At 52.3% G+C, this 27,912-nt stretch overlaps 1 protein-coding gene across 1 annotated transcript; it reads left to right on the forward strand.

The window, feature by feature from the left end:
• Positions 1-7,567: 7,567 nt before the first annotated feature.
• PDIA4 (protein disulfide isomerase family A member 4) lies at positions 7,568-25,376 on the forward strand. The gene is made up of 10 exons (XM_020895721.2): positions 7,568-7,905; positions 13,454-13,637; positions 14,587-14,792; positions 16,787-16,925; positions 17,358-17,563; positions 17,655-17,813; positions 20,396-20,547; positions 22,830-22,986; positions 23,182-23,415; positions 24,126-25,376. The coding sequence occupies exons 1-10, from the start codon at positions 7,818-7,820 to the stop codon at positions 24,539-24,541; spliced, it is 1,941 nt and encodes a 646-aa protein (XP_020751380.2). The 5' UTR covers positions 7,568-7,817; the 3' UTR covers positions 24,542-25,376.
• The last annotated feature ends 2,536 nt before the right edge of the window (positions 25,377-27,912 follow it).

Here is a 27,912-nt window from a genome sequence, read left to right on the forward strand (position 1 = left end):
CCATCACAAGCTCTTTCTGGTCACCCAAGCCTTGCCCTTTTTGCATGTTGGAAAGTCTGGCTTCTCAAGATCTATGTCATAGCTTCTTGCCTGATACAAACAAAAGTAGAAGGCTTTTAAACATTACTGAGACAGAGAGGAGATCCAACCAGTCCATCCTAAAAGATCAGTCCTGGGTGTTCTTTGGAAGGACTGATGCTGAAGCTGAAACTCCAGTACTTTGGACACCTCATGCAAAGAGTTGACTCATTGGAAAAGACCCTGATGCTGGGAGGGATTGGGGGCAGGAGGAGAAGGGGACGACAGAGAATGAGATGGCTGGATGGCATCATCGACTTGATGGACATGAGTTTGATTAAACTCCGGGAGTTGGTGATGGACAGGGAGGCCTGGTGTGCTGCAATTCATGGGGTCGCAAAGAGTCGGACACGACTGAACGACTGAACTGAACTGACACAGAAAGAAGTGTGTTTGGGGGTCCAGGTGGTAGTGCCCTTTGATGACATGGCAATCTGTTTCTGAGCACAGGAGTAGGCGAATCTGGATAAGCAGCAAAATGAATTTTACATGTGTGTGACGAGAGGTGTGGCGGAGACTGACCTCTGTAGGCATGAGGTGTTTTGTTGAAAATTTGAGAGTAATTCATGAAATCAAAGGATAAGCAAGTCTCAGCAAGTCATCCATACTTTCTGTTTGCTACTTGGTCAGCCTTTAACAAGACAAGAAACTTGACCTACCCATCCGGTGTCTTTTAAAGTCACATATATTTTTATTCAAGTCACTTTTGCAGTTGAAGATTCAACAGTGATTGAGTCATCCACATAGTGGTGAAAGAGTGTAACTGGACTGAAAATCATCCACTTAAAGTTTTCATGCGGATGGTGCTGATGTTAAAGGTAGAATATGCCATTTATGAGAGGAGAAAACTACCCATACTTTTGCTGTTTGAGAATTGTGTTATAACTTCCTTATCCTTTGAGAATGATTTACATGGGGGAAAAACACTCTCCTTCCTGATGGATATGAATGAGGAAGGATGCAGCCCTAAGAAATGCTGAACCAATACACAGAAGCAGAACTGAGAGATCAGGAAACTTCATCCTGGTAACATTGTTTGAGCTCTGTATTAGGCAGTTCCTAAGCTTATTCTGTCCCTGATTCTTCACATGTGTGAACCAGTAACATCTCCTTATCGTTTAAAACATCTTGGAATTGCATTTTCTCTTACAAAATGGAGAGTCCTAAAAGACATAGAAATTGTTAACAGGATGGGGGTTTGTGTGTAACTGATCCTAAAATTTGGATTTGGCTACATAGCAAAAGTAGCATGAAAGGAGTAATGACTGTCCTGGGCTGAGAAGGTGACAATCTTTGTTAGGTAGTAGCTGTCACCTCTAGTGCCTTGGGACTTAGACCATGTGCATACTAATATGGAGCATTAGGGAGCTGGCAGGGAGGAAAAAAATTCAGATGTTGCAACTTGCTTGTTTTCAGCCCTCAATAAGTTTCTAGAAAAAAAGGGACAGCATTAGGCTGTCAAGACCTTGATACTTCTCAAGGTTACAGGGCAGTTATTTTGTAGACTGTTCCTCAATCTGGGTGTACTTGATGTATCTTCATGATTAGGTTCAGTTTATTTGCCTTCTGAGAGTTAGCCAAGATGTGATGCTGTGTTTATCTCATTGCATCTTATCAGATGGCATGTGTTACATGCGTGCTAAGTTGTTTCAGTCATGTCCAACTCTTTGCGACCCTTTGGACTGTAGCCCACCAGGCTCCTCTGTCTGTGGGATTCTCCAGGAAGGAATACTGGAGTGGGTTGCCATCTCCTTCTCCAGGAGATCTTCCTGACCCAGGGATCGAACCCGCGTCTCATATGTCTTCTGTGTTGGCAGGCAGGTTCTTTACCACTAGTGCCACCTGCAAAGTCCCCAATAAGTATTATACTTATTTCATTTATTGCATGCATCCAGTTACAGGTGCAAATCTAGCTTTGCCTCAGTCTAAAACCTTCTCCTCGTTAAAAATGATCATCTCCTCATTTGGGTTTTCTGGGACTTCTCTGGTGGTCCAGTGGCTAAGACTGTGTTCCCAAAGCAGGGTGCCCAGGTCAGGAAATTATATCCCACATGCCTCAACAAGTTCGCTTGCCTTGACTGAAGATTCCAAGTGCCACAGCTAAAAGGTCCCACGTCCTGCAACTAAGACCCGGTGCAGCCAAATTTTTTAAAAAGTAAGAAAAAACTACTCACCTGGGTTTTCTGTCCTGTCAGTGATATTCAGCATAATATCAAGGGCAAGGTGGTATATCTTATGTCTGAGTAAACTTTACCTTTAAAAGGAAGATTTTTTTCTCCTACTTTTCTCTAAAATGGTTTTCCTTTCCAAAAAAAGAAAATCATACCTATTTTTGTATTCTATCCAATTATTTTAAAGTACCAATGAAAGTGGGGAAACGCTTCAAATATAATGTTAATGGAAGAAGAAAACAGCATCCAAGACTGGATTCATAGTATCTCAGTTTGTAAAAGAAAACGTGGGTATGTTTGTTGTATATGCACACTGACAGAAAAAAAGATTGGTGATAAACCACAGCATTCACAGACGTAATCTTTGGAATTGTTTTCCTTCTTATGTTTCTTTATTCCTTCCTGTACTTTCCAAATATTCCACAAATAACATGTATTACTGTTTTTAAATACCTCATGAGGAGTGAGGTACTTAAAAGGTATTTTTCTCTTGTTGAAAAACTAATATACATTATTGTTCCTTGTCTTTTTGTTTTCTCATGAAACTTTTCCTTCATAGCAAAATGACCACTCTTACCTCTCGTGTCCTCTGACAATCCCTGGAATGTTGCTTCCCAAACTTCCATGTTCCACTTTCTTCTTCCTCAACATGAAGTGTCCACTCACACTTCACTTGCCCATCACATACTGGTATTTCTCCTAAGCTCCAAACCCACACTCACCTACTGTGTATCTCTTCTTGGATGCCTCACAGCGTTAAACGCAACACACCCCAAAGTGGAGTCATTCCTGGCTTCACTCCTCCGCTTGTCCCTGCCTGCCAGTCACACGTTCCTCCTGTCTGTTCCTCATCTCATTGAAAGGCACCACCAGCTGCCTTACTGTCTCTTCATTCCCCTCCCCTTTACATCTTGGTCAATCACCAATTTTTACACAAAGATTTCAGTTCTTCGTTATCACTTTAACATTCCTATTTTTCTTCATCCCAGCTACCACCACCATCTCTTACCTGGATTAGCAGGAGCCTGTCTCCTACCTGGTGTTCCTGACTCCAGTCAGTTTCCACTGCCACGTGCCCACCAGAGTGATCTTTATAAAATGAAAACAAAACTTTGTGGCACTCTCCCTCTTAAAATTCTTCACTGAATTTTTTTTAAGTTAAAAATATTTACTTATTTGGCTGCACAGGATCTTCCTTGCAGCACTGTGAGATCTTTAGGGGCAGCATGTAAGCCCTTAGTTGCGGTAAACGTGGGCCCCCTGCATTGGGAGTGGGGAGTCTTTGCCACTGGACCACCAGGAAAGTCCCAAATTCTTCACTGAATTCTTTTTGTCTGTTTTGTGTTTTTGTAATTTCACGGGCTTTAGGATGGACAGGCTTCAGCAGTTGTGTGAGGGCTCAGTAGTTGCAGTTCCTGGGCTCTAAAACACAGGTTTAGTGATTCTGGCACATGGGCTTACTTGCTCCTCGGCATGTGGGATCTCAAAGCCATGCCAAAGAATGTTCCAACTGCCTCACAGTCGCACTCATCTCACACGCTAGTAAAGCAATGCTCAAAATTCTCCAAGCTAGGCTTCAACAGTATGTGAATTGAGAACGTCCAGACATTCAAGCTGGATTTAGAAAAGACAGAGGAACAAGAGATCAAATTGCCAACACCTGCTGGATCATAGAAAAAGCAAGAGAATTCAAAAAAAAAAATCTGCTTCATTGACTACACCAAAACCTTTGACTGTGTGGATCACAACAAACTGGAAAATTCTTAACCACCTGAACTGCCTCCTGAGAAATCTGTATGCAGGTTAAGAAGTAACAGAACCAGACATGGAACAACAGACTGGTTCCAAATTGGGAAAGGAGTATGTCAAATCTGTATATTGTCACCCTGCTTATATAACTTCTATGCAGAGTACATCATGCGAAATGCAGGGCTGGATGAAGCACAACCTAGAATCAAGATTGCTGGGAGAAATATCAATAACCTCAGATACGCATATGACACCACCCACACGGCAGAAAGCGAAGAACTAAAGAGCCTCTTGATGAAAGTGAAAGAGGAGAGTGAAAAAGTTGGCTTAAAGCTCAACATTCAGAAAACTAAGATCATGGCATCTGGTCCCATCACTTCATGGCAAATAGATGGGGAAACAATGGAAACACTGAGAGACTTTATTTGGGGGGGCTCCAAAATCACTGCAGTGGTGACTGCAGCCATGAAATGAAAAGATACTCCTTGGAAGAAAAGCTATGACAAACCTAGACAGCATATTGAAAAGCAGAGACAATACTTCGCCAACAAAGGTCCATCTAGTCAAAGCTGGTTTTTTCAGTAGTCATGTATGGATGTGAGAGTTGAACTATAATGAAAGCTGAGCACCTAAGAATTGATGCTTTTGAACTATGGTGTTGGAGAAGACTCTTGAGAGTCCCTTGGACTGCAAGGATATCCAACCAGTCAATCCTAAAGGATATCAGTCCTGAACATTCATTGGAAGGACTGATGCTAAAGCTGAAGCTCCAATACTTTGGCCACCTGATGCGAAGAACTGACACCTTGGAAAAGACCCTGATGCTGGGAAAGATTGAAGGTGGAATAAGGGGACAACAGAGGATGAGATGGTTGGCTGGCATCACCAATGCAACGGTCATGAGTTTGAGTAGGCTCCAGCAGTTGGTGATGGACAGGGAAACCTGGCATGCTGCAGTCAATGGTGTCACAAAGAATCGGACACAACTGAGCGACTGAACTGAACTGATGACAATGTATGTGCGAGTCTGCACACTGAAAACCAGTTGTCACTCAATACATACGGAATGAGTAAATAAATAAAGTTGGTAGGGTCTAAACTCAAGACTGTGCAGTCTGACCCCCGAACCTCTACTCCTTACCTTTCACAGCAAACTGTTTTTTTGCTTCTAATATAAAAGTATTCTGTCTTTAAGTTTTACTATTTAATTTCCACAAAGGGCATAGGTCTTTTTAATAATAGCTTCCAAATGTCTGGAACTTCTAACATTTAGTGACAATAAAACTTGAATACTAAAATAATCTGTTTGGGATTTCCCTGGTGGTCCAGTGGTTATGACTTCAAGGGGGACCCTTCTAGAAAGAGCTCAGCTTCTTTAAAAAAAAAAAAAAAGGTAAGAACATGGGAGAAATGAGCATGATGTGATATTAAGTTAAAAATGTAGAAAAGTAAAAAAAAAAAAAAAGTAGAAAAGTCCATGCTAATTGTATCTCTGGCTACAGTGGTGTTTACCTGAAGAGGCAGAGTTTTCTGAAAATGAATCCCTTTATTTCCGAAAACGTCAGCTTTTCCCCTCTCTGCTGAAAGTGAACTGTATTAGAACCACGGGAGGGTAGTCAGGACCATTCCTGAGTTCTCCAGCACAGAGAAGAAATGGATTCACCCCACAGGGGTTAAGTCCCCCAAGAGACGGACCGCCCACCTCGTGCATTCAGGGCATGCAGATGTGCAGTGCCCGGTTTCAGTTTACAGCTTGCTGACTATATTCTTGGCTTGTGAAAACTGACACTAGTGCCAAGCTTGGTAGTGACACTGTCACGGATCCACCTGGAGACTATCTATATGGAGGGGGTTATTTCCCCAGAGGCCACTTCTCTAGAGAGTGCATTTGAAGCACATGTTCAAGCTGAACTGTAAACATAATCTTAACTGTTAAATGGCAGCCCTAGGGACAAACCAGGAGCCAGCGGTTTGTGGAAGCCTTACTCTATTCACAACTAGCTATGAAGATCTTGGAGATAATCAGGAAAATCTCTCTCCCTGAACACAGATTCTCCCAGTTTACTTGTTCCTATAACCAAATGGGGTGAGATTTGGGGATAAAGAAAAAACCAAGGAGCTTTTCAAGTTGATAAACTAATATTTTGCTGTTGAGTAAGCTTCTGTCATACACTAAATGTTTTTTTTAAGTAACTATTACTTTAATTTCACAAGTAATATACTGATTTCATGTATGTGTGTGTACACATAAATATATATATACACATATATATATGGCATTTTAAGAGATTTCTTCTCATACCTTGCATCAACAAAGTGTCTTAGTGAAATTGGTAGTATTTGTGCCACATCTGGACAAACGGGATTCCAAATCCTCAGTTTCATAAGGATTCAGAAAAAACTACCAAGAAAGATAAAAATTCTGGGTTGGGACACTATCTTTTTGAAGAGTTTCTTAAAATGATATTGAACTCTTTGATATTCTACATGCATAGCATTCTGACAAATCAGTGCATACTCACCCTGTCCTTTAAGTTAATTAAATAATGTCTTCCTGCCTGACAAAAAAATGAGAGGGGTACTATCAGATTCAGTAGGTGGATAGAAATTAATTAAATTTAATAAAACTTTCTAACTGCTAAAGCCTGTTGAGTAGTTAGCTTTCTTTCTTCCTGACAATCTGTATACACAGAAAAATACTTCCAGACTCTCCAGTTTTGTTTTTTGACCTGTCTTCTGTAACTTTAGGTATATGAATTTCCAGGTGTTAAAGAAACCTCAAACCCCAAGACACATCACGGCTCTACATACAAAAGTCATTATCTTAACCTAGTGTTTTTCCTCTTAAATTGTCAGGAGGGAAAACCTGAAGTCTATAGTTAGAATTCTATAAACTGCTAGACTGCCTATCCGATATGTCACTTTTGCAGAAAATCAGGAGAGAAATCATGAAGCAACGTTTAGACACGCACCTGATGGCCTTTTCCTAGATAAAACCCTAGAAAGGTTTCTCCCAAATCCTAGATCTGGATTCACTTTTACTGCAAGCTACCCCCCACCCCCAAAGCCAAAATGTGTTTTAAGCCAGGGAAGAAACGCAAACTTTCAGTCGCTCAAGCAGAAATCAAAAAGATCACTAACAGGGAGCCGACTGGGGAGTCCCGTTCGGTCTTCCACCAACATACTAGTTCAGGCCCCTCCTCCGCTTAGCCCTTGAGCCTCGCGGGGTCCCCTAGGTAAGCTCAGACGTCCCCTCTGCCCCAGCTCGGCTTAAGGACACGTGTTCTTCCAGCCCAGTTCAGCCGCCTGGAGCCCCGCCCAGCTCGCGCTTCCCAGGCCCCGCCCGCCGCGTCGCCTGCCAATCGCTGCCCGAGGCGTAGCCCGGTCCCGCCCCTCGGGTCCCGGCCCGCCGCCTTTGTTCTCCCCAGCTCCCTCTCTCAGCCTGTGCGCTCCCGGCAAACCGAGTGGCAGCCGCTGATTGGAGGCCGCGGCACAGCCAATCAGAAGGGGGCACCTCACGTTAGCGCTCCGAGCTTTAAACGCGAGAGCCGCGGGGCGCGCGGAGGAGGTCCGGGAGGAGGTCCACGCGGAGGGTGGTGCCGCGGGGCTTGGACGCGCACCGCGGCGCTCGCGGCCCGCGCCCCAGATCGGACTGGGATTGGCCGGCCCGCGTCTTTCCCCGCCCCCCAGTTAATTGCCAGGGAGGTCTTCCGGAGGGGGGGTTTAGTCCCTCTCGCTTGGCTCCTGGAGACCCGAGCCCGAGGTACGGGAGCGCCCAGCGGCCGCCGGTGCAAGGAGGCCGAGGTCAGCACCGCCGCGATGAGGCCCCGGAAAGCCTGGATGCTCGTCCTACTTCTGGCCCTGGCGCAGCTGCTGGCCGTGGCGAGCGCCGGGGGCCCGGACGAAGGTAAGCGGCGGCGGCGTCGGGCCGGGCCTGCGGGCCGCGCGCTCCGGGGTGGGGGCGCCGCGCGGATCAGGGACTTGCTGGAGTTGGAAGGCTGTAGCGGGAGGACAGGATCGCTTGGGAGACCCGGGAGAGGAGGGCAGCGAGGAGGCTGGGGCTGCCACCGAGGCTTGGACGCGGAGAGGGTATGAAGTGCCTTCTTTGCACGCTGGCTCCTTCGCCCTGATTCTGCTCCGATTTTCCTCGGGTCCAGGCAGACTGCCCACTCCTGGGAAGGGGAGCTTGGGAATTGGTTAAGCATTTGAGGCTCACATGCCCAAGGAGTGGGAAGGGAGAGGGGCCGCTGGTTTCAAAACAGGGCGAGGGCGTGACGTCCCGAATGGAAGCTCTGGGGACAGCCGCGGGCAGCAATCGTTTTATGCCTGAAAAATGTGGTCTGTAGGTTTGGATAGAAGTAACTCGAGGGTTCTGGTTTGAGGGGGAAAGGGATGGCTTGGTTTGCGTCTTTTGGAAACCGGAGGTAGCATTCCTTCGGCAAGCATGTATTCAGCACCGACTGTATGTGCCAGTCACTGCCCCGGGTCCGGGAGTTAGGGCTCAGTCTGGCCTCTTCTCATAAAGCGCCGGCTCTGGGAGGAACATCCGCTGCTACCAGCCATCAGTCCTGCATTTTTCTTTGGAATCGGCTAGCTAAAGATAAGTGGTGTGTGAGAACTTTGAGAATTAGAAAACTTAAGTGAAGAGAAGACTGCTATTGCTAGAGAACAGGACTGCACATTACTGGCCTTAACTCCTTCCTCTGGTCTTTCTCTGGATAGCTAGAGTTTTTTTCCTCTTGAGTTTGTTCCATTATAAATAACCCCCCTTTTCTGATAGTGTGTAAGGGAAGTGCGAACTTTATACTCTTTCAGATTGAGTAACTTTTATGCAAGTCAGTGATTCAAGAGTCTTTGCCGACACAGAAAAGGAAGTTGAAAACCAACGCTTGGCGAAAAGAACACCTGCACACAGGAACCAGAGAGCAGTGTCACCTACAAGCGTGTCTTGGGACCTTTATCCAAATCTCCCGGGGCTTATTTAAATACGGAGTCCCCAAATATACCCAACCGGAAGAACGCAAGTCTGGGCCCTCAGGTCAGCATTTTAAACACATTTCATTGATTAGTGGGCAAAGTAACCTTTGGGGAGGCATGTTAATGTTTGAGGACCAGTGGAGGTGGATGGTAGTTTTTGGAACATAGAGAGCAGAGTAGGTTTGTCTTGGTTCCGATCAGATGATTCTGTCTTGTGGGGAGCCTCAAGGGGCCTGAAGAGTGGCAGACGTGGATGGACACCACTGGTATTAGGATGAGTGAGTCTGTCATTTGTCACAGGCCACTAATGCACTGGAGACCCTGGGAGGCAGTTGCCTCTAGGGTGAGCCTTGGAATTGTTGTGGTCAATTGATTGGAGTGGGGCTTCTAGTGGTTACCTTGACTCTTTCCCATCCTTTGCCCTTCACATTTAGTTTCTGTCACAGGTAACTCCTCCTGTGGATTTTATTTGGGGACCACACTTCCCTTTACCCCAGATGGTCCCAGTCTTGAGGGTTCCCCCCCTCTTTTTTGCTTCCTGTGCATTTTATCTATTTTTGCTGCACTGACTGCACCCCTTGCAGGATCTTAGTTCTCCAGCCAGTGCCCCCTGCAGTGGAAGCTTTGAGTCTTAACCACTGGACCACCAGGGAATTCCCCGCCTCTTGTGCATGTTAGACTCATACAGCCCAGTGGTGTCTGGGCCCATCAGTGCCCCCCAAGGATGGTTACTAAATACAACTTAAGCTCTGATGGGTGAGCCTCCGGTTGTCAGGCCTCTCACTTGTTCTCACATCTTGCCAACCAGAAGAGTATAAAGGAGATATTTTGATGCAGGTCATTGCCTCTTTTTCACTTCTGGGAAGTAATTATCAAATGAGGTTAAAAAAACTTAGGGCATCTTGGGAAGAAAGTCTGATGGGCCAGCACGGCATAGCAGCTGAGTGGTCAGGACCCTCCCCTCAGTAGCCTTGTGCTCCTGGGCAGGTGACTGAAACTCTGTTTCTTGGTTGGTGAAGGGCATGTAGTGTGTTTCCCCCTGGGGGCCGAGATAGTTGTATAAGTGCTCAGCACAGTGCCTGGCCCATGAAACACGATCAGCTAGATGATGTTATTCCTGAGTCTGTTGTTACGCCGGCTGAGGATGCAGGTGAGGAGATGCTGGAAGGAGCGGCATGTGTCTAGGCTGGGCGGGATCCGGCGTTGTCAGGTGCACTGCTGGCAGTGGGCTGGGGTTGCAGTGACCTAGTTAGGAGGGGCCCGCATTTCAGGAGTGGCCTTGGTGGATGGGCCCAGCAGTGTGCAGAGATGATGCCGGAAACCCACTGAGGAGGGGCGCTCAGAGGAGGATGGCGCCCTTCCAGAAGGGGCCGGGAGGCTTTGGATATATATTTCTGTCCTAGAGTGTCCAGCTTTAACAGTGTAGCCCAGTAAGAGGTGGTTTCCCCATTAAACTGTGAGATATCTTCCTTGTCGGGATGCGGAGGGTGGGGGGTTTAGTCCGGGGAATACGGAGCCAGCACCCTCTTCAGATGCAGGGGAGTCAACACTGGGAGTTGTCGGCAACTTGGGGAGCAGTGGAAGGTGGGGGCCGTGCTCCTTCATTACATAGGGAACGTCCTGTCATTTTGTCTGTCCTTAAAAATGCAGAATGAAAATCCATTCTTAAAAAAGTTTCGATAAAGGATTTCCCTATTAGGAGCTCTGTCGCAGGATAACTCATGGTCCCCATTTAATCGTGAGCGCCCCATCGCTGTAGTGCTGCAGACCACTTCGGCCTATGGCTGGGTCGGAAACCTCTTTGCTTTTCCTTTTTGTAAAATTCGCCTTATCTCTGTGACTGAACTGGCAGCCGAGTCCCTCTTCCTCCCCAAGCTGTTACCTCACTTGAAGAGAGGATTAAGTTCTTCTGAGCTTTCTTTCCAGCCTTCCTCCAGTTTTTCCATCTGCCTGCAAATAAGCTTGATTCTCAGGCTGAGCTGAGCGCCCTGGCAGCTGCACTGCCCTGGGGCCTGCCTCACTGCCCGCAGCAGCTCCCAGATCTGGGGCAAGGCATGTATTGCCTCCTGGGCCCCCTGCTGGAGCAGAGAACCTAGCACAGCACCCCCACATCGAGCCCCTGGGTTTGCGGTCCCCATGCGGGTGGTTTCAGGTGGGACTTTCAAGTGAGGAGCCGTCAGACCAGCCTTTTGGAGAGGCGCTGTTAGGGTTCCCCAGGCCAGCAGAAGTCAGCTGGTGCTTGCCTTGCCTGCTTGCTGCGGGCAGTGTTCCTAGAAGTACAGGAGCCCGGAGCCAGCCGGTGTAAACCCGGAGGTTCTCAAGGGCCTCAGGTCCTTAGATTTCCCTGCGACCTCACTGGCGGTCCTGTCGTTAACACTCCGAGCTCCTGATGCAGAGGCTGCAGGTCCTATCTCTGGCTAGGGAACTAAGATCCCAAATGCTCACCATGTGGCCAAAAATATATATATAAATAAGTTTAAAGGACAAAAAAAAAAGAGCTTAGGCCACCAGCCTGGGAGGTGGGGATGGAGTTGAGTCCGGTTGTCTTCCTCTGGATCCTGCCCCTTCCACATCCAGGGAGCCTGGTTCTCATCGCCCTCCCCAAGGCTCCTGCTGACAGTGCTGGGGGCCTGGGGCTTCTGCAGGCCTGTCCAGCACGCAGGGTCCCCGCTGTGGAGGAGGGAGGTGGTGAGGTGGCTGGAGACATGGGCATGCTGACGGACTTGGAGAGGGCGGGAAGAAAACTGGGAGCGGGGGAAGCAGCCTGGCCCAGGATACACAGGTGCCTTCTCAAGTTGGTGGCATTTCTATTTGGATTTTAGAGCTGTTTTCTCCAGCCCCCACAGTGGAGGACAGGGGCTTTTGAAAGGAAAAAGCGGTGTGTGTTCAAAGGGACAAGTGTGGAGAGAAGTGGGGCTCGGAGGGCGGGGTGGGTTTTCAGCTTGCTTTCGGTAATTAGTGTACAGGTCGGTAGATCTTGATGATAACAAGCAAAGCTGCCGCCCTGCCCAGAGCAGCCCCTGGCTTGCCTGAGCAGCTGCAGAGGCAGCAGTGGGCCTGGTTAGGGGGGATAAGGGGTGGGTGCTGAGATAGGGCATGTCCCAAGGGGCTCCCGGGTCCCCAGGCAGGTTCTCAAGCCCTAACGTCAGCCCCGCTATCAGTGTTGGTTTGTCTCCCGGGAAGCATCTCCAAAAAGAAATAATGGGCCTCTTGAAACATTCTGCCTTTGGAGTTGATGAAATCGTGCTGCTGGCATTTCTGTTTGCTGACGTGGAAGCTGCTGGGAACCTGGGTAACGAGAGCTGCCGTTCAGGATTTCTGTACCTGTAGTTCAACAAATTCTGCTGAACCTTGATGATAAGATGTGCTTATGTTCTTGTGTTCTGGGAAAGAGAACTTTGCTTCCACGCGTCCCACAAAAGTATGAACAGGAAACAAGTGCGGTTCCCAGCTTTTCATTATGGATGATGGACTCCTGATCCATCTTGGATTAGGAGATACACATGAAAAATACCCCACAGGTATTCTAATCCTTCAGGGAAAGGTTGATGTGTGGAGGAGGGAGGTGGGGAATCATGTTTTACTTACAAAGTCAGCCCGAGTAACCTCCAGGGTGAAAGAGTTGAGAACCAGGACTCGTTTCCTGTTTGTACTGATTTGGGGGGCCAGGCAGTCATCCGTGGGGGTGGGGGTGGGAGGTTGGAGGCAGTCCTTCCTACCTGTGGAAAGCAGAGAGGGTGAGGAAGGGGAACATGTCTGTGGAAGTTAGCCTGGCCCTTGAGCATGGACATGGGGAACCCACAAAGGGAGAGGCCTGAACACACAGCTTGGGTGTGGGTGAGGAGCCTTGTGGGGTGGATCAGACCTGTGTACCGGGGAGGAGGGTTCTCTGTCCTGGGCTTGCGGAGCCAGGCCAGTCCAGTTCAGTTCAGTTCAGTCGCTCAGTCATTTCCGACTCTTTGCGACCCCATAGACTGCAGCACGCCAGGCCTCCCTGTCCCATCACCACCTCCAGGAGTTTACTCAAACTCATGTCCGTTCAGTCAGTGATGCCATCCAACCATCTCATCCTCTGTCGTCCCCTTCACCTCCCACCTTCAATCTTTCCCAGCATCAGGGTCTTTTCCAATGAGTCAGCTCTTTGCATCAGGTGGCCAAAGTATTGGAGTTTCAGCTTCAATATCAAGGCCAGTCTCACCCCCCACCCCCAAGTCCTGCTGCAGTGTTTAGACTAAATCTAGACCTGGAGTTAGTTTTCAGCCGCCTTTTAGCCATCACCTCCCTTTAAGTGAAATCTGAAGTGCCCACCCACATGCAGATGCACGGGCTCCGGGAGGCCCGCAGTCACCGCCTCTCATGGCGCTGGCCCTCAGGGACTGTTCAGGACTCGGGACCACTTGGAGGGTGTGGGGTCCTAGGAAGGCTTTTGAGGAGGAAGGTCGTCCGTTTTCTAACCCGCCTGGGCATTTTCTGCACAGATTCTTCCGACAAAGAGGATGCCGTCGAGGAGGATGACGAGGAGGACGAGGACGACGATGACGACGACGACGACGATGACTTGGAAGTTAAGGAGGAAAACGGCGTCTTGATCCTAAACGATGCAAACTTCGATAACTTTGTGGCCGACAAAGACACAGTACTGCTGGAGTTCTACGCTCCGTGGTGAGGACCCGCGCCCCACCTCCGGCAGCTCGTCCCGCCTCGGTTCAGATCCCCTTGGTTAAAAATGTGAACGCGTCCTCTGCTAGTTACAGCTGCGGGGAGCTGTGATGACACAGACCTGCGGGGGTGGCAGACGCGTCCCCTGGTGCAGGTTCGACCCCACCGCTTCCTCCTGCCTGGAGCCAGGTGGCTGCCCAGCTGCACACTGGACCCTATGGGGACCGGCCCCCCGTTTCCCACCTTTCACCCTTGCGGTACAGCTCGTCATGACTCTTGGGCTCCTTCTCCCACCTCTCTTGTGCTGTTTTTCCGTCTGATAATCCTGTCTTCACTTTCTCCTGCCCTTCTCGGCCCATTTTGACTTGATGAACATAATGTTGTTTGCTCAGCATAGTATGAGATGCTACCTATAAAGTAAACAGTCCTTAGGGCAGACCTGTGAGATCACGTCATTCCTGGGGTATAGATCAGCTGTTCTCAAGCATTTTGGTCTCAGGACCCCTTAACCCCTTAAATATTGAGGACCTCAGCTAGCTTGTTACGTGGGTCGTGTTTATCAGTGGTTACCATGTTGGAAATTAAAACAGAGAAATGAAAAAAAATCATTTCTAAGTGGCAGTAACCCCTTTACTCGTTAGCATCAGAATGCTGACATCACTGTCGGTTCTGTAGCCTCTGGAAAACCCCGCGAGAGTGGAAGAGGCAGCATCTTCCAGGGAGAGTTTTCTCTTCACACTGGGGTGTGGAGATTTTGAAAGTACCTGCCCTCGGCGAAGCTGGGATTCACCCTGGGTCTGTTTGACTTCCTGCTGTCTCAGCCTTCCCTGTTTCGCGTTTCTCGCTAACCGCAAACATCGCTGGGTTCCAGTGCCCCAGTTTCTGTGCTACAGCTGGATTTACGCCTCCTTGGGCACAGTTAACCTGTTCCATCCCGAACCCTCATTCTCAGGTGTGGGCACTGCAAACAGTTTGCTCCAGAATACGAAAAAATCGCCACCACCTTGAAGGAGAACGACCCTCCCATCCCTGTCGCCAAGATCGACGCGACCTCAGAGTCGGCGCTGGCCAGCAGGTTTGATGTGAGCGGCTACCCCACCATCAAGATCCTGAAGAAGGGTCAGGCGGTCGACTACGAGGGCTCCAGGACCCAGGAAGGTGAGGGCCTTGAGCCACCAGAGGAAGTAGGAGGCCGGGGCTCCCTTCCCCAGGAAGGGAGAGGGGAGGGCAATTTGGATAACAGAGAGGAAGCCCAGCCCACTGGGCTGGCAACAATACCTGCTGGAATGTCCGCGGTGACTCTGATCAGAATAAACTTGTCCTCAAAGAGAAGGGGGTACACTTGACAGCCGTGAAATTTAAGATCTAGAGCTGCTGTGTTAAAGGCCATGGGTCTCACTAGTGTCCTGGACCAATGTCTAGTTGGGCCTGACTCCCAGGGTGCGGGGTGGGGGACTCGCTGAGACAGACTGCCGAGCCCTCGCTCAGAGCTTTTGATTCAGTGAGCTGCAGGTCCATTTCTCGTGAGCGCCCAGGGCTGGCCAAGCCCACGGGTCCAGAGCTCACAGAACCACTGGCATTTCTAAGACCAGGTGCACGGAGCCAGATGGCGTTTCTAAAACCAGACCTGTTGGATCTCTACCTGGCTTGCATCAGGCACTACATCGGTTTAATTAAATGAATGGAAAGATAACACTGTGGTAGCCTTCAGCATTTTGAAGGCTAAAAAAAAAAGATGCTTTCTGCTGCATTTTCCGCTCCCAGTGTGGCACAGCGGGCATGTCGCTGCGTAGGTTTGGGGTCTTTCTTGCCATCGCACAGCCCTGTGTCCCCCACAAGGGCCCCCCTGGCTGGGCCCTGGGCTCCTCATCAGAGCGTGAGTCACGTGGACTTGATCTCAAGGTTCCCTTCGAGCCATTCAGGAGTCTGACCTGTGCAGGCGTGTGTGTGTTGGGGGGGTCTGCCCTCAACACCTCACAGCTAGAAACGTGACCCATTTTGGCATCTTGAGGGCAGTGTGTGCCTCAGTGGGCTCCCTGGGCGCCAGACCTCCCATGTGTCTTCAGAAGGGGGACTCCCCCGAGTGGAGGCCCCCCTCTCCCGGGCCTTGGTCTGCCTGAACCGGGAGGCACTGCTGTTCGCGCTCCAGTCTGAAAGCTCGTGCTTTGCGGGAGTGGTTCTCGGACCTGGCTCCTTGGCACAGATTCTAGGGCCACAAAAGGAGAGAAACAGTGGGCAGCCACCGCTTCTGAGAACCACTTGGGAAGTGCTTTGTGAGCGTATACCTCCTGTCCCCTGCCCGGCATCTCCGGGCATCTAGGCCACAAGCGGGACTTTTTACAACCGCTTTGCAGGCGATGCTGGTGCAGCATGGGTGGCGTAGGCGCTGCTGCTCCTCCCATTTTTCTCGACTTTTGTTACATTTTATGCCGTGTGTAACGAGCCAGTGCTCCATGTGCATGTCTAAACACAGATGTATTTATATGCCTTAAGAGGAATGCCCCCAAAACTATTACTAGGCATATGCAGTTGAACACTGGGAGGTGACTTCTCGGGGTGCACTTAACAGTCTCATTCATCAGGCTGGGCTAGACTGCCTCAAGCAGAGTGCATGGCAGTGGATGTGTGGTTGTTGGAAACCATGGACCTTCGGGCTCTTCACTGTGGCCCCCAAACTGCGGAGGGGCCCTGGCTATAGATGGGCTTTGTTGTTCAGTCACTCAGTTGTGTCCACCTTTTTGCGACCCCATGGACTGCAGCACACCAGGCCTCCGTGTCCATCACCAACTCCCAGAGTTTACTCAAACTCACGTCCATTCAGTCGGTGATGCCATCCAACCATCTCATCCTCTGTCGTCCCCTTCTCCTCCTGCCTTCAATCTTTTCCAGTATCATGGTCTTTTCCAATGAGTTGGCTCTTCACATCAGGTGGCCAAAGTATTGGAGCTTCGGCATCATCCCTTCCAATGACTATTCAGGACTGATTTCCTTTAGGATTGACTGGTTTGATCTCCTTGCAGTAGATGGGCTTGGATTTCAGGAAATCAAACGTGTCCTGTTCTGTGACCCCATGTTCTCTCTTCCCCCCGCCTCCCCACCTGTCCCTGGAGCCAGGGGCCTTCATGTGCTCAGTCTTGTGTGGTTTCTTCCAGAAATTGTGGCCAAGGTCAAAGAGGTCTCCCAGCCCAACTGGACGCCTCCACCAGAAGTCACGCTCGTGCTGACCAAGGACAACTTCGATGAAGTGGTGAATGACGCTGACATCATGCTGGTGGAGTTTTATGCTCCCTGGTAAGGTGGTGTCCGTCTCCTGTGACCAGATACTGGTCAGGCCCATCCTGTACCCGCTGCCACGCGGGCCAGGGGCAACAGAAGACAGACCCTTGCACGTGAGGCAGAGCCAGCTGAGGAGCAGGCTGGTGCCAAGTGCCCACTGTGCAGCGGGTGAAGTGGGCTCGGCTGGGAGGGGTGGTTTTACAGAGTCTTTGCTGGGGAATAGGATGAGGTCGAAACTCCCCCCGAGCTGTCCAGCCAAGAGAAATGTCATGGCCTTTCCCATCGCATACCCCACGTCAGGCTTCCACGCTGTCTTCCTAGGGGCATCTCTGGCTTGGTGGATCTCTCCAGGTCAACCGGGAATGCAGACTAGACGTGTGCACTTCCCGTAGCTGGGAGGCTGCGTCCACCCTGGAACAGGCTCCTGACAGCCGCTCGCTCTCGCAGGTGTGGACACTGCAAGAAACTGGCCCCCGAGTATGAAAAGGCTGCCAAGGAGCTGAGTAAGCGCTCTCCCCCGATCCCCCTGGCGAAGGTCGACGCCATAGCGGAGACAGACCTCGCCAAGAGGTTCGACGTCTCCGGCTACCCGACCCTGAAGATCTTCCGCAAGGGGAAGGCTTTCGATTACAACGGCCCACGGGAAAAATACGGTAGGGCTGCCGCCGCCTCTGGGCCCGGTGGGGGCAGCTCCCAGTGCCTCCGAAGCCCCAAGCCCCGCTCAGGCGTGTGCTCTGCTCCCAGGGATCGTCGACTACATGATCGAGCAGTCCGGGCCTCCCTCCAAGCAGATCCTGGCCCTCAAGCAGGTCCAGGAGTTCCTGAAGGATGGAGACGACGTCATCGTCATTGGGGTCTTTAAGTCGGAGAGCGACCCGGCCTACCAGCTGTACCAGGACGCAGGTGAGAAGGGGTCTCAGGCCAGCACGTACCCGCCCGGGCCTTCTGGGGTTGCTGCTGTTGTATAAGACCCCTGGGCGTCGATTTAGGGCCCAGGGAAGAATCGAGATTGCATGTGTGGAAGCGGGCTTTCCTTTCTGGGGTCGGGGATCGGTTCTCTGTTGCCTGAACTGCACATGAGTGATAGGATCTCTCCGGAAGCAGATGAGAAGGCTCTGTGGTGTCCCTCCTGCGTCTGAGAGGAGGGGAGGGGCCCAGTCAAGTTCATCCAAGGTCATTACCTCCTCCCTCCTCTGCCAGGGCCCCTTCCCAGAGCCAGCCCCGCTGCCGGGGGAGGGTCTTGACCAGAAAGCGAGGGTTTCTGCATCAGACGTGGTGTGGAGTCCCGGTTCTGTCGGTGGTTAGCTGCCCCAAGTGGCAGTGAATCGGTCAATCTGGAGATCTCACAGCCAACAGGAAGACCTGCTCTATGTGGAAGATGGTTACATTAGTGGAGATACAGTGGCGGAAGTGCTGAACCAAGTGCCCGGTGATACGAAGTTATCATCAGCACCTCTCAGCAGTGTCCCATGGGGGCCCTTGCCGTCCTGGATGGCCCCTGGGTGATGAACCAGATGGTCTTTGGGGGACAGTCAGGCTCCTGGTCTCCCCAGCTCCTCCTGAGTGCCCTGGACCCCTCACCCCATCACACACACCACAGAAGTTCGGTTTTCTTGGAAGTCATAATTACGATCTGTTAATGCCCTGCCTGCCCGTTGGTGCTGACATCTGTGCCGCACGGTCCCAGCTGTGCGTGTCAGTTGCAGAGGGACGTTGTCACAGTTATGGTGGAGCTGAAGTCCATTCGTGCTTCCTCAGTCTTCACTGATTCAGGAACCGTGTCATCCAACTGTGCTAAAAACTCGCAGAGGGGGTCCCCTAGTCTACCCAGGCCCACAGGCAGCCACGGACCCTCCAACCCTCACCATCTGGGTGCCTAAAGATTCCCAGGGATCTTGTCAAAATGCAGGTTCTGGCACTCAGGGCTGGGGGGCCCTGGTGCTGCCCGTCCAGCTGCCGCACGTCCAGTCTGACACCTGTGACCCCTCGTGGCCAGGCGGGTTAGGCTCAGGCAGGGGTGACAGTCACGGGGCCTGGTGCGTGGACTTTGGGGAAGGAACTGAGACAGCCCCAGGGGCGCAGGGCTGACGGGGGCGGGAGCAGAGGGGGTCCTGGCAGGAAGACAGGGTCTGTGAGCCAGGGGGCTGGGCGGGAAGCTCTTGAGGTGACGCTGTCTCCTCCATGGCCACTTGATCACAGATACCCACGTGTCTGGCGGCTTAGAACAGGTGCGAGACTGACCTGCAACACCCCTCTGGGTGGCTGTTTGATTTTTACGATGGTCTGAGAGCTCCCTGACCTGTTTCTACAGGAGGGACTGGGGCTCAGGGTGGTGAGTAGCTAGCTGGCAGGCCTGAAGTCACACAGCTGGCGGCTCGAAAATTGTGATTTGAGCCCAAGTCTGTCTGTGAGCTTGTCCAGCCTGCCCCCTGCCTCCCCTGTGCCCTCAGCCCTGTTCCTGTAACTCAGTCACAGGCCTGTCCTCCTGGGACCACAGACTCCACTCAGCGTGGGTCCAGATACCTCGTCAAGGACAAAACGGGGCCCGAGGTGGTGCCCTGTGGGGTCCAGGGCAGGGGTTGACAGGCTGGCCCACGGGCTGAACCTGGTCCTCACCTGGTTCTGCAGGTTCCCTGGTGACAGAGCACGCTGGCTGGTTTGCACATTAATCAGCGCAGAGCTGAGTTGTCAAGACCGTGGTGTCCACGAAGCTGAGCCAGTTCCTCTCTGGTCCTTTCTAGGAACGTTTGCCAGCCCCCATTGTAGAATATCAGCAGGGTTGCATTTGGGAGTTTCCTGAGATTTAAATACACATATGTAGGGCTTCCTAGGTGGCGCATTGGTAAAGAATGTGCCTTCCAATACTGGGGACTCGAGACACAGGTTTGATCCTTGAGTCAGCAAGATCCCCTGGAGGAGGAAGTGGCCACCCACACCAGTATTCTTGCCTGAAAAGTTCCATGGACAGAGGAGCCTGACAGGCTACAGTCCATGGGGTCACAGATAGCCAGACACAACCGAGTACAGCGCAGCACGTACGTAGAACAGAAGAACTGCAGCCCCAACAGGCCACTCAGGAAGTGAGCCCCTGTGCAGACAGAGGGTTCTCCTGCCAGACACAGGAGGGTCTGGCTGGCAGTCTGGGTTAACGTGCTTCTCGGCATCAGACCACAGTCAATCTGAGAGATGAAGTTTTTCTGTGAAGGTTCCAATTGTTTATTTTTATTTATTTTTTCCTTTTTTTTCAGATTTATTTTTAAAATAAATTCAGAGATACATAGATTTTAAGGTATTACATCTATACCAGGTTTTTAAATCCAGACTTCTTCCAAGTGTCTAAGCTCTGGATATTGTCCACACAGCGTTCGTGGTTAATTACACCATTTTCTGGGCATTTGCTTTGGCTGATGTGGGTAGAGTAGAATTTAAATCATTGAAGCGGTTTCATACATTGTGTATTATTTATTGTTCTGTCAATTCTTCAGCTAACAGCCTGAGAGAGGATTACAAATTCCACCACACTTTCAGCACCGAAATAGCAAAGTTCTTGAAAGTCTCCCTGGGGAAGTTGGTCGTCATGCAGCCTGAGAAATTCCAGTCCAAATACGAGCCCAAGAGCTATGTGATGGACATCAAGGTGGGTGAGGGGTGCCAGCCCCGGGGCATCCAATTGTCCTGAAGGTCGCTCAGTTAGGTCAGAGTTCACAGGAGGGGCAGTGGTGGTGGGGGGCATCCTCACATGCCCAGTGGGTCGTGGGGCCAAGGCCCTGGCACAGCTCCACCTGCTTCTGCAGGAGGGTGGCCCACTCCCCATACCTTGTGATGGGCCAGCTCCCTCGGAGAGAAGCCCCACTAGCCGGCACGCGGCTTGGGTGCTGAGGGCTACGGAGCGCTGACAGGCCTCTGTTCACTGGGTGGAGCTGTGGGCCGTGCACTGTGGACCTGGCCTTTCCTTCCTCCTTGGGGCCCCCTGCTCTCGGTCTCCCTGAAGAGATGACACATTCATCTCAAGAAGGATGGAGGGTGAGCCCGGGTCCCGCTTCGTGTTCCAAGTGCTTCCCAGGGTCCCCGAGCGCCACAGAACAGATACTGACACTTTGCCCTGATAGCTCAGTTGGTAAAGAATTCGCCTGCAATGCGGGAGACCTGGGTTCAGTTTCTGGGTTGGGAAGATCCCTTGGAGAAGGGAAAGGCTACCCACTCTAGTATTCTGGCCTGGAGAATTCCCAAAGTCCATGGGGTCGCAAGGAGTCGGACATGACTGAGCGACTTTGACTTTACATCTTGAATCCAGATGTTTGATTTGACAGAAAGAGACTGGGGTGCAGAGAAGTGAGCTAACACCTAGAGGGTCCCACAGCAGGTTAGGAGCAGACTAAGGGGAAAGGCACGTGTGCTCTGTCCCCAGCCAGGACATAGGCGAGTGGTCTCATCACACCCCCGCCCCTCCCCCTCACCCCTCCGGCTTCTTTTCTGTTATCCAGAGATACTGACCCTGGCTCCACAGAGGGGCCCTGGTGAACTTGGGATCTGGGGACTATGGGGACCAGACACGGCTCTGTGTGGTGTCTGTGTCTGCCCCCAGGAAAAGGGTCTATCTGAGGCTTTCAGTAGATTCTCGAAGGGGCCCTTGACCCTGAAGGGCCGAGATCCACAGTCTGTTAAACACATCACTGCTGCTTTGCTCTTTTTGCTTCTGCCCGATCTTACAGTCAGCATTTTTTTTTCAATGGATTGGTATCATTTATATACCAATTTTGTCCCCAGAATTATTTAAGGGCTGCTTTGTAAGAAATTTACATAACAGATAACATGCAGTTTAAAAAAAATGGATCTAGGAGTTAGGACAAAGGGAAGATATGGGCAAGACGGATAAGATGAAGCCAGGTGTAAAGTCAGCACACGCAGGCTGGTGGTGAAAAGACAGTCTATTTGCTGCAGACGTGAGTGAGGAGGGCTCAGGCATTGAGTTCCGATTTGGGCCCCTGGGTGCTGAGTGCTCCACTCTGGAGCACATACATCCTGGGTACCCCTGGAGTTCGCCTTCTCTGCGACGGGTGGTCCAGGGCTGTCCTGATGCAAGAGGGCCCCGCTGCCCACTGTGTCTTGTCCCTGCTGCCTCCCCGAGCTGGCCAGTCCTGCCACTTTTCAGTGCCAGCTGGGGCTACCTCCCTGACTGTCCATCCAGATGGGACTCAGGCTCTAGGGGGGAGAGGTGTTCATCCACCACTTCTCCTGCCAAGCAGATGGCCTCACCCCGCTGGGCCTCAGGTTCCTTATCTGTGGTGCAGCTGTCTGCTCCACGCTCCTCCCCAGGCCCCCCCGGGCTTTTTGTCACCAGTGGTCCGGGGCGGGCTTTCTGCAGGCAGAGCCCAGAGCCCCAGCAGCCACTTTGATCATCTCATCCTGTAGTGTCCCGGCAGGCTACTGTGGGGATCAGCCAGAGGAACATGAGACCTTGTACCCAGTTCAGCTCACCTTTGCGCCTCTGTCATCCAGGAGCCAGGTCTCTCCCCAGCAGATCCGGACTGACCTGGTCAGCCAGCCCTGACCCAGAGGGAAGGGCGCCCTGGCTGCCTGAGAGGCTCACTTGAGGTTCACTGGGGGAGTAGGGCCCAGGGCCCCTGTGACATCCCTAGTGAAGTCGCTCAGTCCTGTCCACCTCTTTGCAACCCCATGGACTGTAGCCCGCCAGGCTCCTCTGTCCATGGGATTCTCCAGGCAAGAACACTGGAGTGGGTTGCCATGCCCTCCTCCAGGGGATCTTCCCAGCCCAGGGATCGAACCCAGGTCTCCAGCAGTGCAGGTAGACGCTGTACCCTCTGAGCCACCAGGGAAGCCCCGTGTCGTCCCTAGGGGCAGACTTTTCCCCCGGGCCGGCAGCAGACAGCTGCACCTCACCTGCCCCCCTTCTCGCAGGACTCCACGGAGGCCGCGGCCATCGCGGAGCACGTGGTGAAGCACACGCTGCCCCTGGTCGGCCACCGCAAGGCTGCCAACGACGCCAAGCGCTATGCACGGCGCCCCCTGGTGGTCGTCTACTACGGCGTGGACTTCAGCTTTGACTACCGCGCGGGTGAGCCCCGGGCTGGGGGGTGCGGGTAACGGCGGCCTCGGGGGTCCTCCTCCTCCTCCTCCTGGGGGAGTCGCCACCCACTACCCTCCCCGCTTGAGTAGGGGGGCGGCTGGGAGTCCCCGGGGCCCTCCTCGAGCTGCGGGGACGATCGGGCGGGACCAGCCCCCTGAGCCCAAGCCCTCGGTTCCCCCTCAGCCACTCAGTTCTGGCGGAACAAGGTCCTGGAGGTGGCCAAGGACTTCCCCGAGTACACCTTCGCCGTGGCCGACGAGGACGACTTCGCCACGGAGGTGAAGGACCTGGGGCTGAGCGAGAGCGGGGAGGAGGTGAACGCAGCCGTCCTGGACGAGGGCGGCCGCAGATTCGCCATGGAGCCCGACGACTTCGACGCCGACGCCCTGCGCGACTTCGTCACCGCCTTCAAGAAAGGTGGGCCCGCACCCCGGCCAGCACCCCAGCCACCCACACCCGCACCCCGGCTTCTGCAGCCTCTGCCGGCTCGTCTCTGGGACCCGGCCTGGGCTTCCTCCTGGACCCGAGGGTGTGGAGCATGGGAACGGAGAATCCTTGTTGGTTTGCTTGCTCTCCTCTCTCCTTTCTTTGTCATAGAAAGAGGCAGGTGTCTTAGAAATCGCAAAAAACTTTAAAAATTAAAGTACAACAGACAAGTTTCGTGTATGTGGGAAACTAGCTTTGGCATCCAGTGCAGTTTCTCTGATCTGATTAAGCACGTGGCTCAGGGTCCCCGTTGCCCCGTTCGGTGGGCAGTCCTCCCTCCCATCCTGCCTGCTCCGTCTGCTGCCCACCGTGGCTTCCGGCCTGCCACCTTCTTAATGACCCCTCTGTACTGGCAGCCTCTTGGGACAGCCTCTCTGAAGAGGATCGTGTCTGCTAGGCCTCTGGTGAGACTGGTCATCTGCACCCGCTCTGGCCTTTGCAGGGGCTAGAAAGTACAGGATTTGAGGAAATCAGAGAACCGGGGGCTGGGCTCTGGAGACAAGGTCCAGCCTGGCTGTGGCGACGTCCGTCTGCCCCAGCCTCCTGCATGTTGGGCCAGCCTCCCTGCCTGGTCCAGTCTCGGCCACCAGGGGCCGGGCCTTTCGGCTCTCACACCCCCCTCTGCTTGCTTCCCCCGGCAGGAAAACTGAAGCCTGTCATCAAATCCCAGCCAGTACCCAAGAACAACAAGGGGCCGGTCAAGGTCGTGGTGGGGAAGACCTTTGACTCCATCGTGATGGACCCTAAGAAGGACGTCCTCATCGAGTTCTACGCGCCCTGGTGCGGGCATTGCAAGCAGCTGGAGCCGGTGTACACCTCCCTGGGCAAGAAGTACAAGGGCCACAAGAACCTGGTCATCGCCAAGATGGATGCCACGGCCAACGACGTCACCAGTGACCGCTACAAAGTCGAGGGCTTCCCCACCATCTACTTCGCCCCCAGTGGGGACAAAAAGAACCCAATTAAATTCGAGGACGGAAACAGAGACCTGGAGCATTTGAGCAAGTTTATAGAAGAACATGCCACAAAACTGAGCAGAACCAGGGAAGAACTTTGAAGGCCCTGGGGGGTCTGCAGAGGGCGTGCGCGGGAGGGACCAGACCCAGCAAAGCTTCCAGTGGTCACTGGCGGGGTCCACGCCAGGCACGAGCCTGGCAGGCTTGCTCACAGGCAGTATCTCAAGGTGTTTTGGTTAGTTTTGTGTTTTAATTTTTTTATACCCTGGTATTTTGCCTTCATGCTCTGAATACTGAATAGATATGAATGACTCAGTAGATTGATTAGTCCAGAATTTTACAGAGGAGACATCTATTTTTATCATTATTTGGGGTTTGATTTTTTTTTTTAACTTTTCACCTTCTTTAATATATTTCTTCAAAGCAGTTAAGTTGAATCTCTTCTCTGTGCATTTTTTTTCCTTTTTTAATTTAAAATTTAAGAAACCTTTGCCAAATTGTGTTGCCTTTTGCCTTTTATTTGATCGTCATCTGAGGAATCGTTAGCTGAAGATGGGACTGTTGGTTGTTTTTTCTTCTCATTGGGGCACGAAGTAGAACGGTCACCAGGCGCCCTGCCAAGGATGTGATTCCGGCCCAACTCAGCGGCCACCCGACCCAGGAGAAGCAGCATCTCTATAGGCCTGGACATCACCGTGCCTTCTCCTTCCAGGCCGAGGACCATGGGCAGGAGCCTGTTGCAGATGCCCCCAGGCCTTTGGAGCCAGGTTCCAAGGCTCAGCCTCCAAGAGGTCGCTCCCCACCCGCCCCGCCCAAGGCTGGCATCCACTCCTTCAGAACCACCTTGGCTGAGGCAAGATGAGCCAGGGCCTAGGTGGAGACTTTGGGGTGGCAGGAAGGATAGACGTGGTGGAATAAAAAAACGATTGAAAATGAGCCTCCGTTGCTGTCTTAGAGAACACGATCCTGTCCCAGAGTCTCGGTGCCCTGGGCCTGGAGGGGAGGCTCCCCGCCCTGCAGCGTGCAGGTGGCTTCACCCCAATCCTGCACATCTGGGGCTGGGGGGTCCTGACCCGGGTGAGGCCATCGGTGGGCCCTGCTCCTGTGTGCAGGTGGGCAGTGGTGGAGGACAAGGCACTGGGTGTGCCTGGGAGCCGGGCGGAGGGGACTCAACAGGATGGGAAGCTGGACTGGCTCTCAGAGCTCTGCATGATTTGTGTGGTGAGAGCTTCACTCGGGAGTTCATTCCCCGGGTGTGCTGTCTCCACTCACCTGCTCCTAATTTTGCTGAGACAAGAACAAGTGAGCTGGGGGCTGTTCTGAGCAGAGACTGGTGTGTTCACTGCAGGAGCTGGGTGAGGCAGGGCGGGTGGCAGCCCCGATGAGCCTTCCCAGATGATCCACTTGCTAGTTGAGTCTGGCCAGGGTGGACTGGGCACTGGGTGGGTCAGGGTATCTGGTGAGTCCGCCAGTGTGACAGGTGGATGAGTAGGGCTCCTCCTACCCACCCCACACCACCCCCGACTTTGGGCCACAAGCTCACATGAGGCAGTGTGGATGTGGGGCTTGAACCTTGTCCTTCAGCCCAGAGGCACTCATGCAGCTCACCTGGGCTTCCGTGCTGGTCAGGGAGACCTCACACAGCACATGTGGGACTGCAGAGGAGGCCTGGGCACTGGGAGGGACGAGATGGCCTCTAAAGTGGAGTTTGAGCTGAGACCCGAGGATGAGTTGGTTGGAGCCCAGCAGAGGATGGGAAGGAGTCGGTTCAGCGTGTCCTGGGACTGGCAGCATTTCCTGGACATTTGTCAGAAGAACATGGTCTAGGGCTGAGCCCCAGACCTACTGATTCGGAATCTGCACTTTCAAGAGGAGCCCAGGAGACTTACACAACAGTGAATGCAAAGGCCCTGAGGCAGAAGTCAAAGTATCCTCTTCTGAAATTCAGTCTGGAAGCCGAGTGGCCGGATGGAGGATTGGGTGAGGTCATCTTGTACTGATTGTAGAGTGCAGGCCCTTGGGAGAGCACTTACCCCAGGCTGGTGAGGCAGCTGATAGGCTGGTGAAGGAGACCAGCGAGGCAGCTGATGACAGTCCAGTGTGATCAGAGCCAGGGTGAAGATGAGCCAGCCTGGGGAGCCCAACCTGGGAGCCTGTGCCAGCCCTTCAGAGAGGCTCACCCGGGAGCCGGGGGGAGGGTGAGACCTTTGCAGGTTGAGACAGCAGACACAAAGGCACAGGCACCGAGCCGCATGGTAAACGAGGGAGGGAAGCAGGGTTGCGAGAGGAGGTGGAGCTGAGGCTGGAGGAGGCGGGGCCCTGTGGTGGGGTCCGCTTGCAGTAAGTCAGGACTCTGACCTTGTCAGAAATTTGTAGGGAACCAAAGGTCCATATAGTGAGAGCTATGGTTTTTCCAGTAGTCATGTATGGATGTGATGGACTGTAAAGAAAGCTGAGCACTGAAGAGTTGGTGCTTTTGAACTGTGGTATTGGAGAAGACTTTTGAGAGTCCCTTGGACTGCAAGGAGATCCAACCAGTCCATCCTAAAGAAAATCAGTCCTGAAGATTCATTGGAAGGACTGATGCTGAAGCTGAAACTCTAATACTTTGGCCACCTGATGCAAAGAACTGACTCCTTGGAAAAGACCCTGATGCTGGGGAAGATTGAAGGCGGGAGGAGATGGGGATGACAGAGGATGAGATGGTTGGATGGCATCACCAACACAATGAACATGAGTTTGAGTAAACTCTGAGAGTTGGTGAAGGATAGGGAGGCCTGGTGGGCTGTAGTCCATGGGGTCGCAAAGAGCGACTGAACAACTGAACTGAACTAAACTGACACTTTGGGGTTTTCCAGGTGACTCAGTGGTAAAGAATCTGCCTGCCAATGCAGGAGACGAAGGAGAAACTCAGGTTCCATCCCTGGGTCGGGAAGATTCCCCTGGAGAAGGGAATGGCAACCCACTCCAGTATTCTTGCCTGGGAAATCCAATGGACAGAGGAGCCTAGTGGGCTACAGTCCATGGGGCCCCAAAGAGTCAGACACAACCGAGCATGCACGCATTGATGGTTTTAAGTAGGTAAGTGGTATGATCGGATCGAGGTAATCGCAGGGGTAAAAGAGTATTTATTGGACATTTAGCAAAAGCCAGGCCCTGTGTCTAGCAGTTTGCAGATTATCCCACTTCAGTGATCTGTGAGGGAGACACTCTTGTGCTCACTTTACAGCTGAAGAAGGGAAGTGAGTGCATGTCTGCAAAGGTAGACCTGGGGTTTGTGGCCCCCCCTCGCAAGTTGTGCATGTCCTCTATAGAAAAGCCAGAGCAGTAGCGGGGAGCCAGGGCCGGCTGCAAGGAGTGAGGCTGCTTTAGGGCTGCGTGGCTTTAGCAGTCGAGGGCCAGCAGGAGCCGGGGCTGTTGGGGAGGTGAGGGTGGGTGAGTGGATCTGAGAAGACTGGTATCACATCCAGGG

Source organism: Odocoileus virginianus, chromosome 1 (genome assembly GCF_023699985.2).
Source record: "Odocoileus virginianus isolate 20LAN1187 ecotype Illinois chromosome 1, Ovbor_1.2, whole genome shotgun sequence".
Taxonomy (NCBI): domain Eukaryota; kingdom Metazoa; phylum Chordata; class Mammalia; order Artiodactyla; family Cervidae; genus Odocoileus; species Odocoileus virginianus.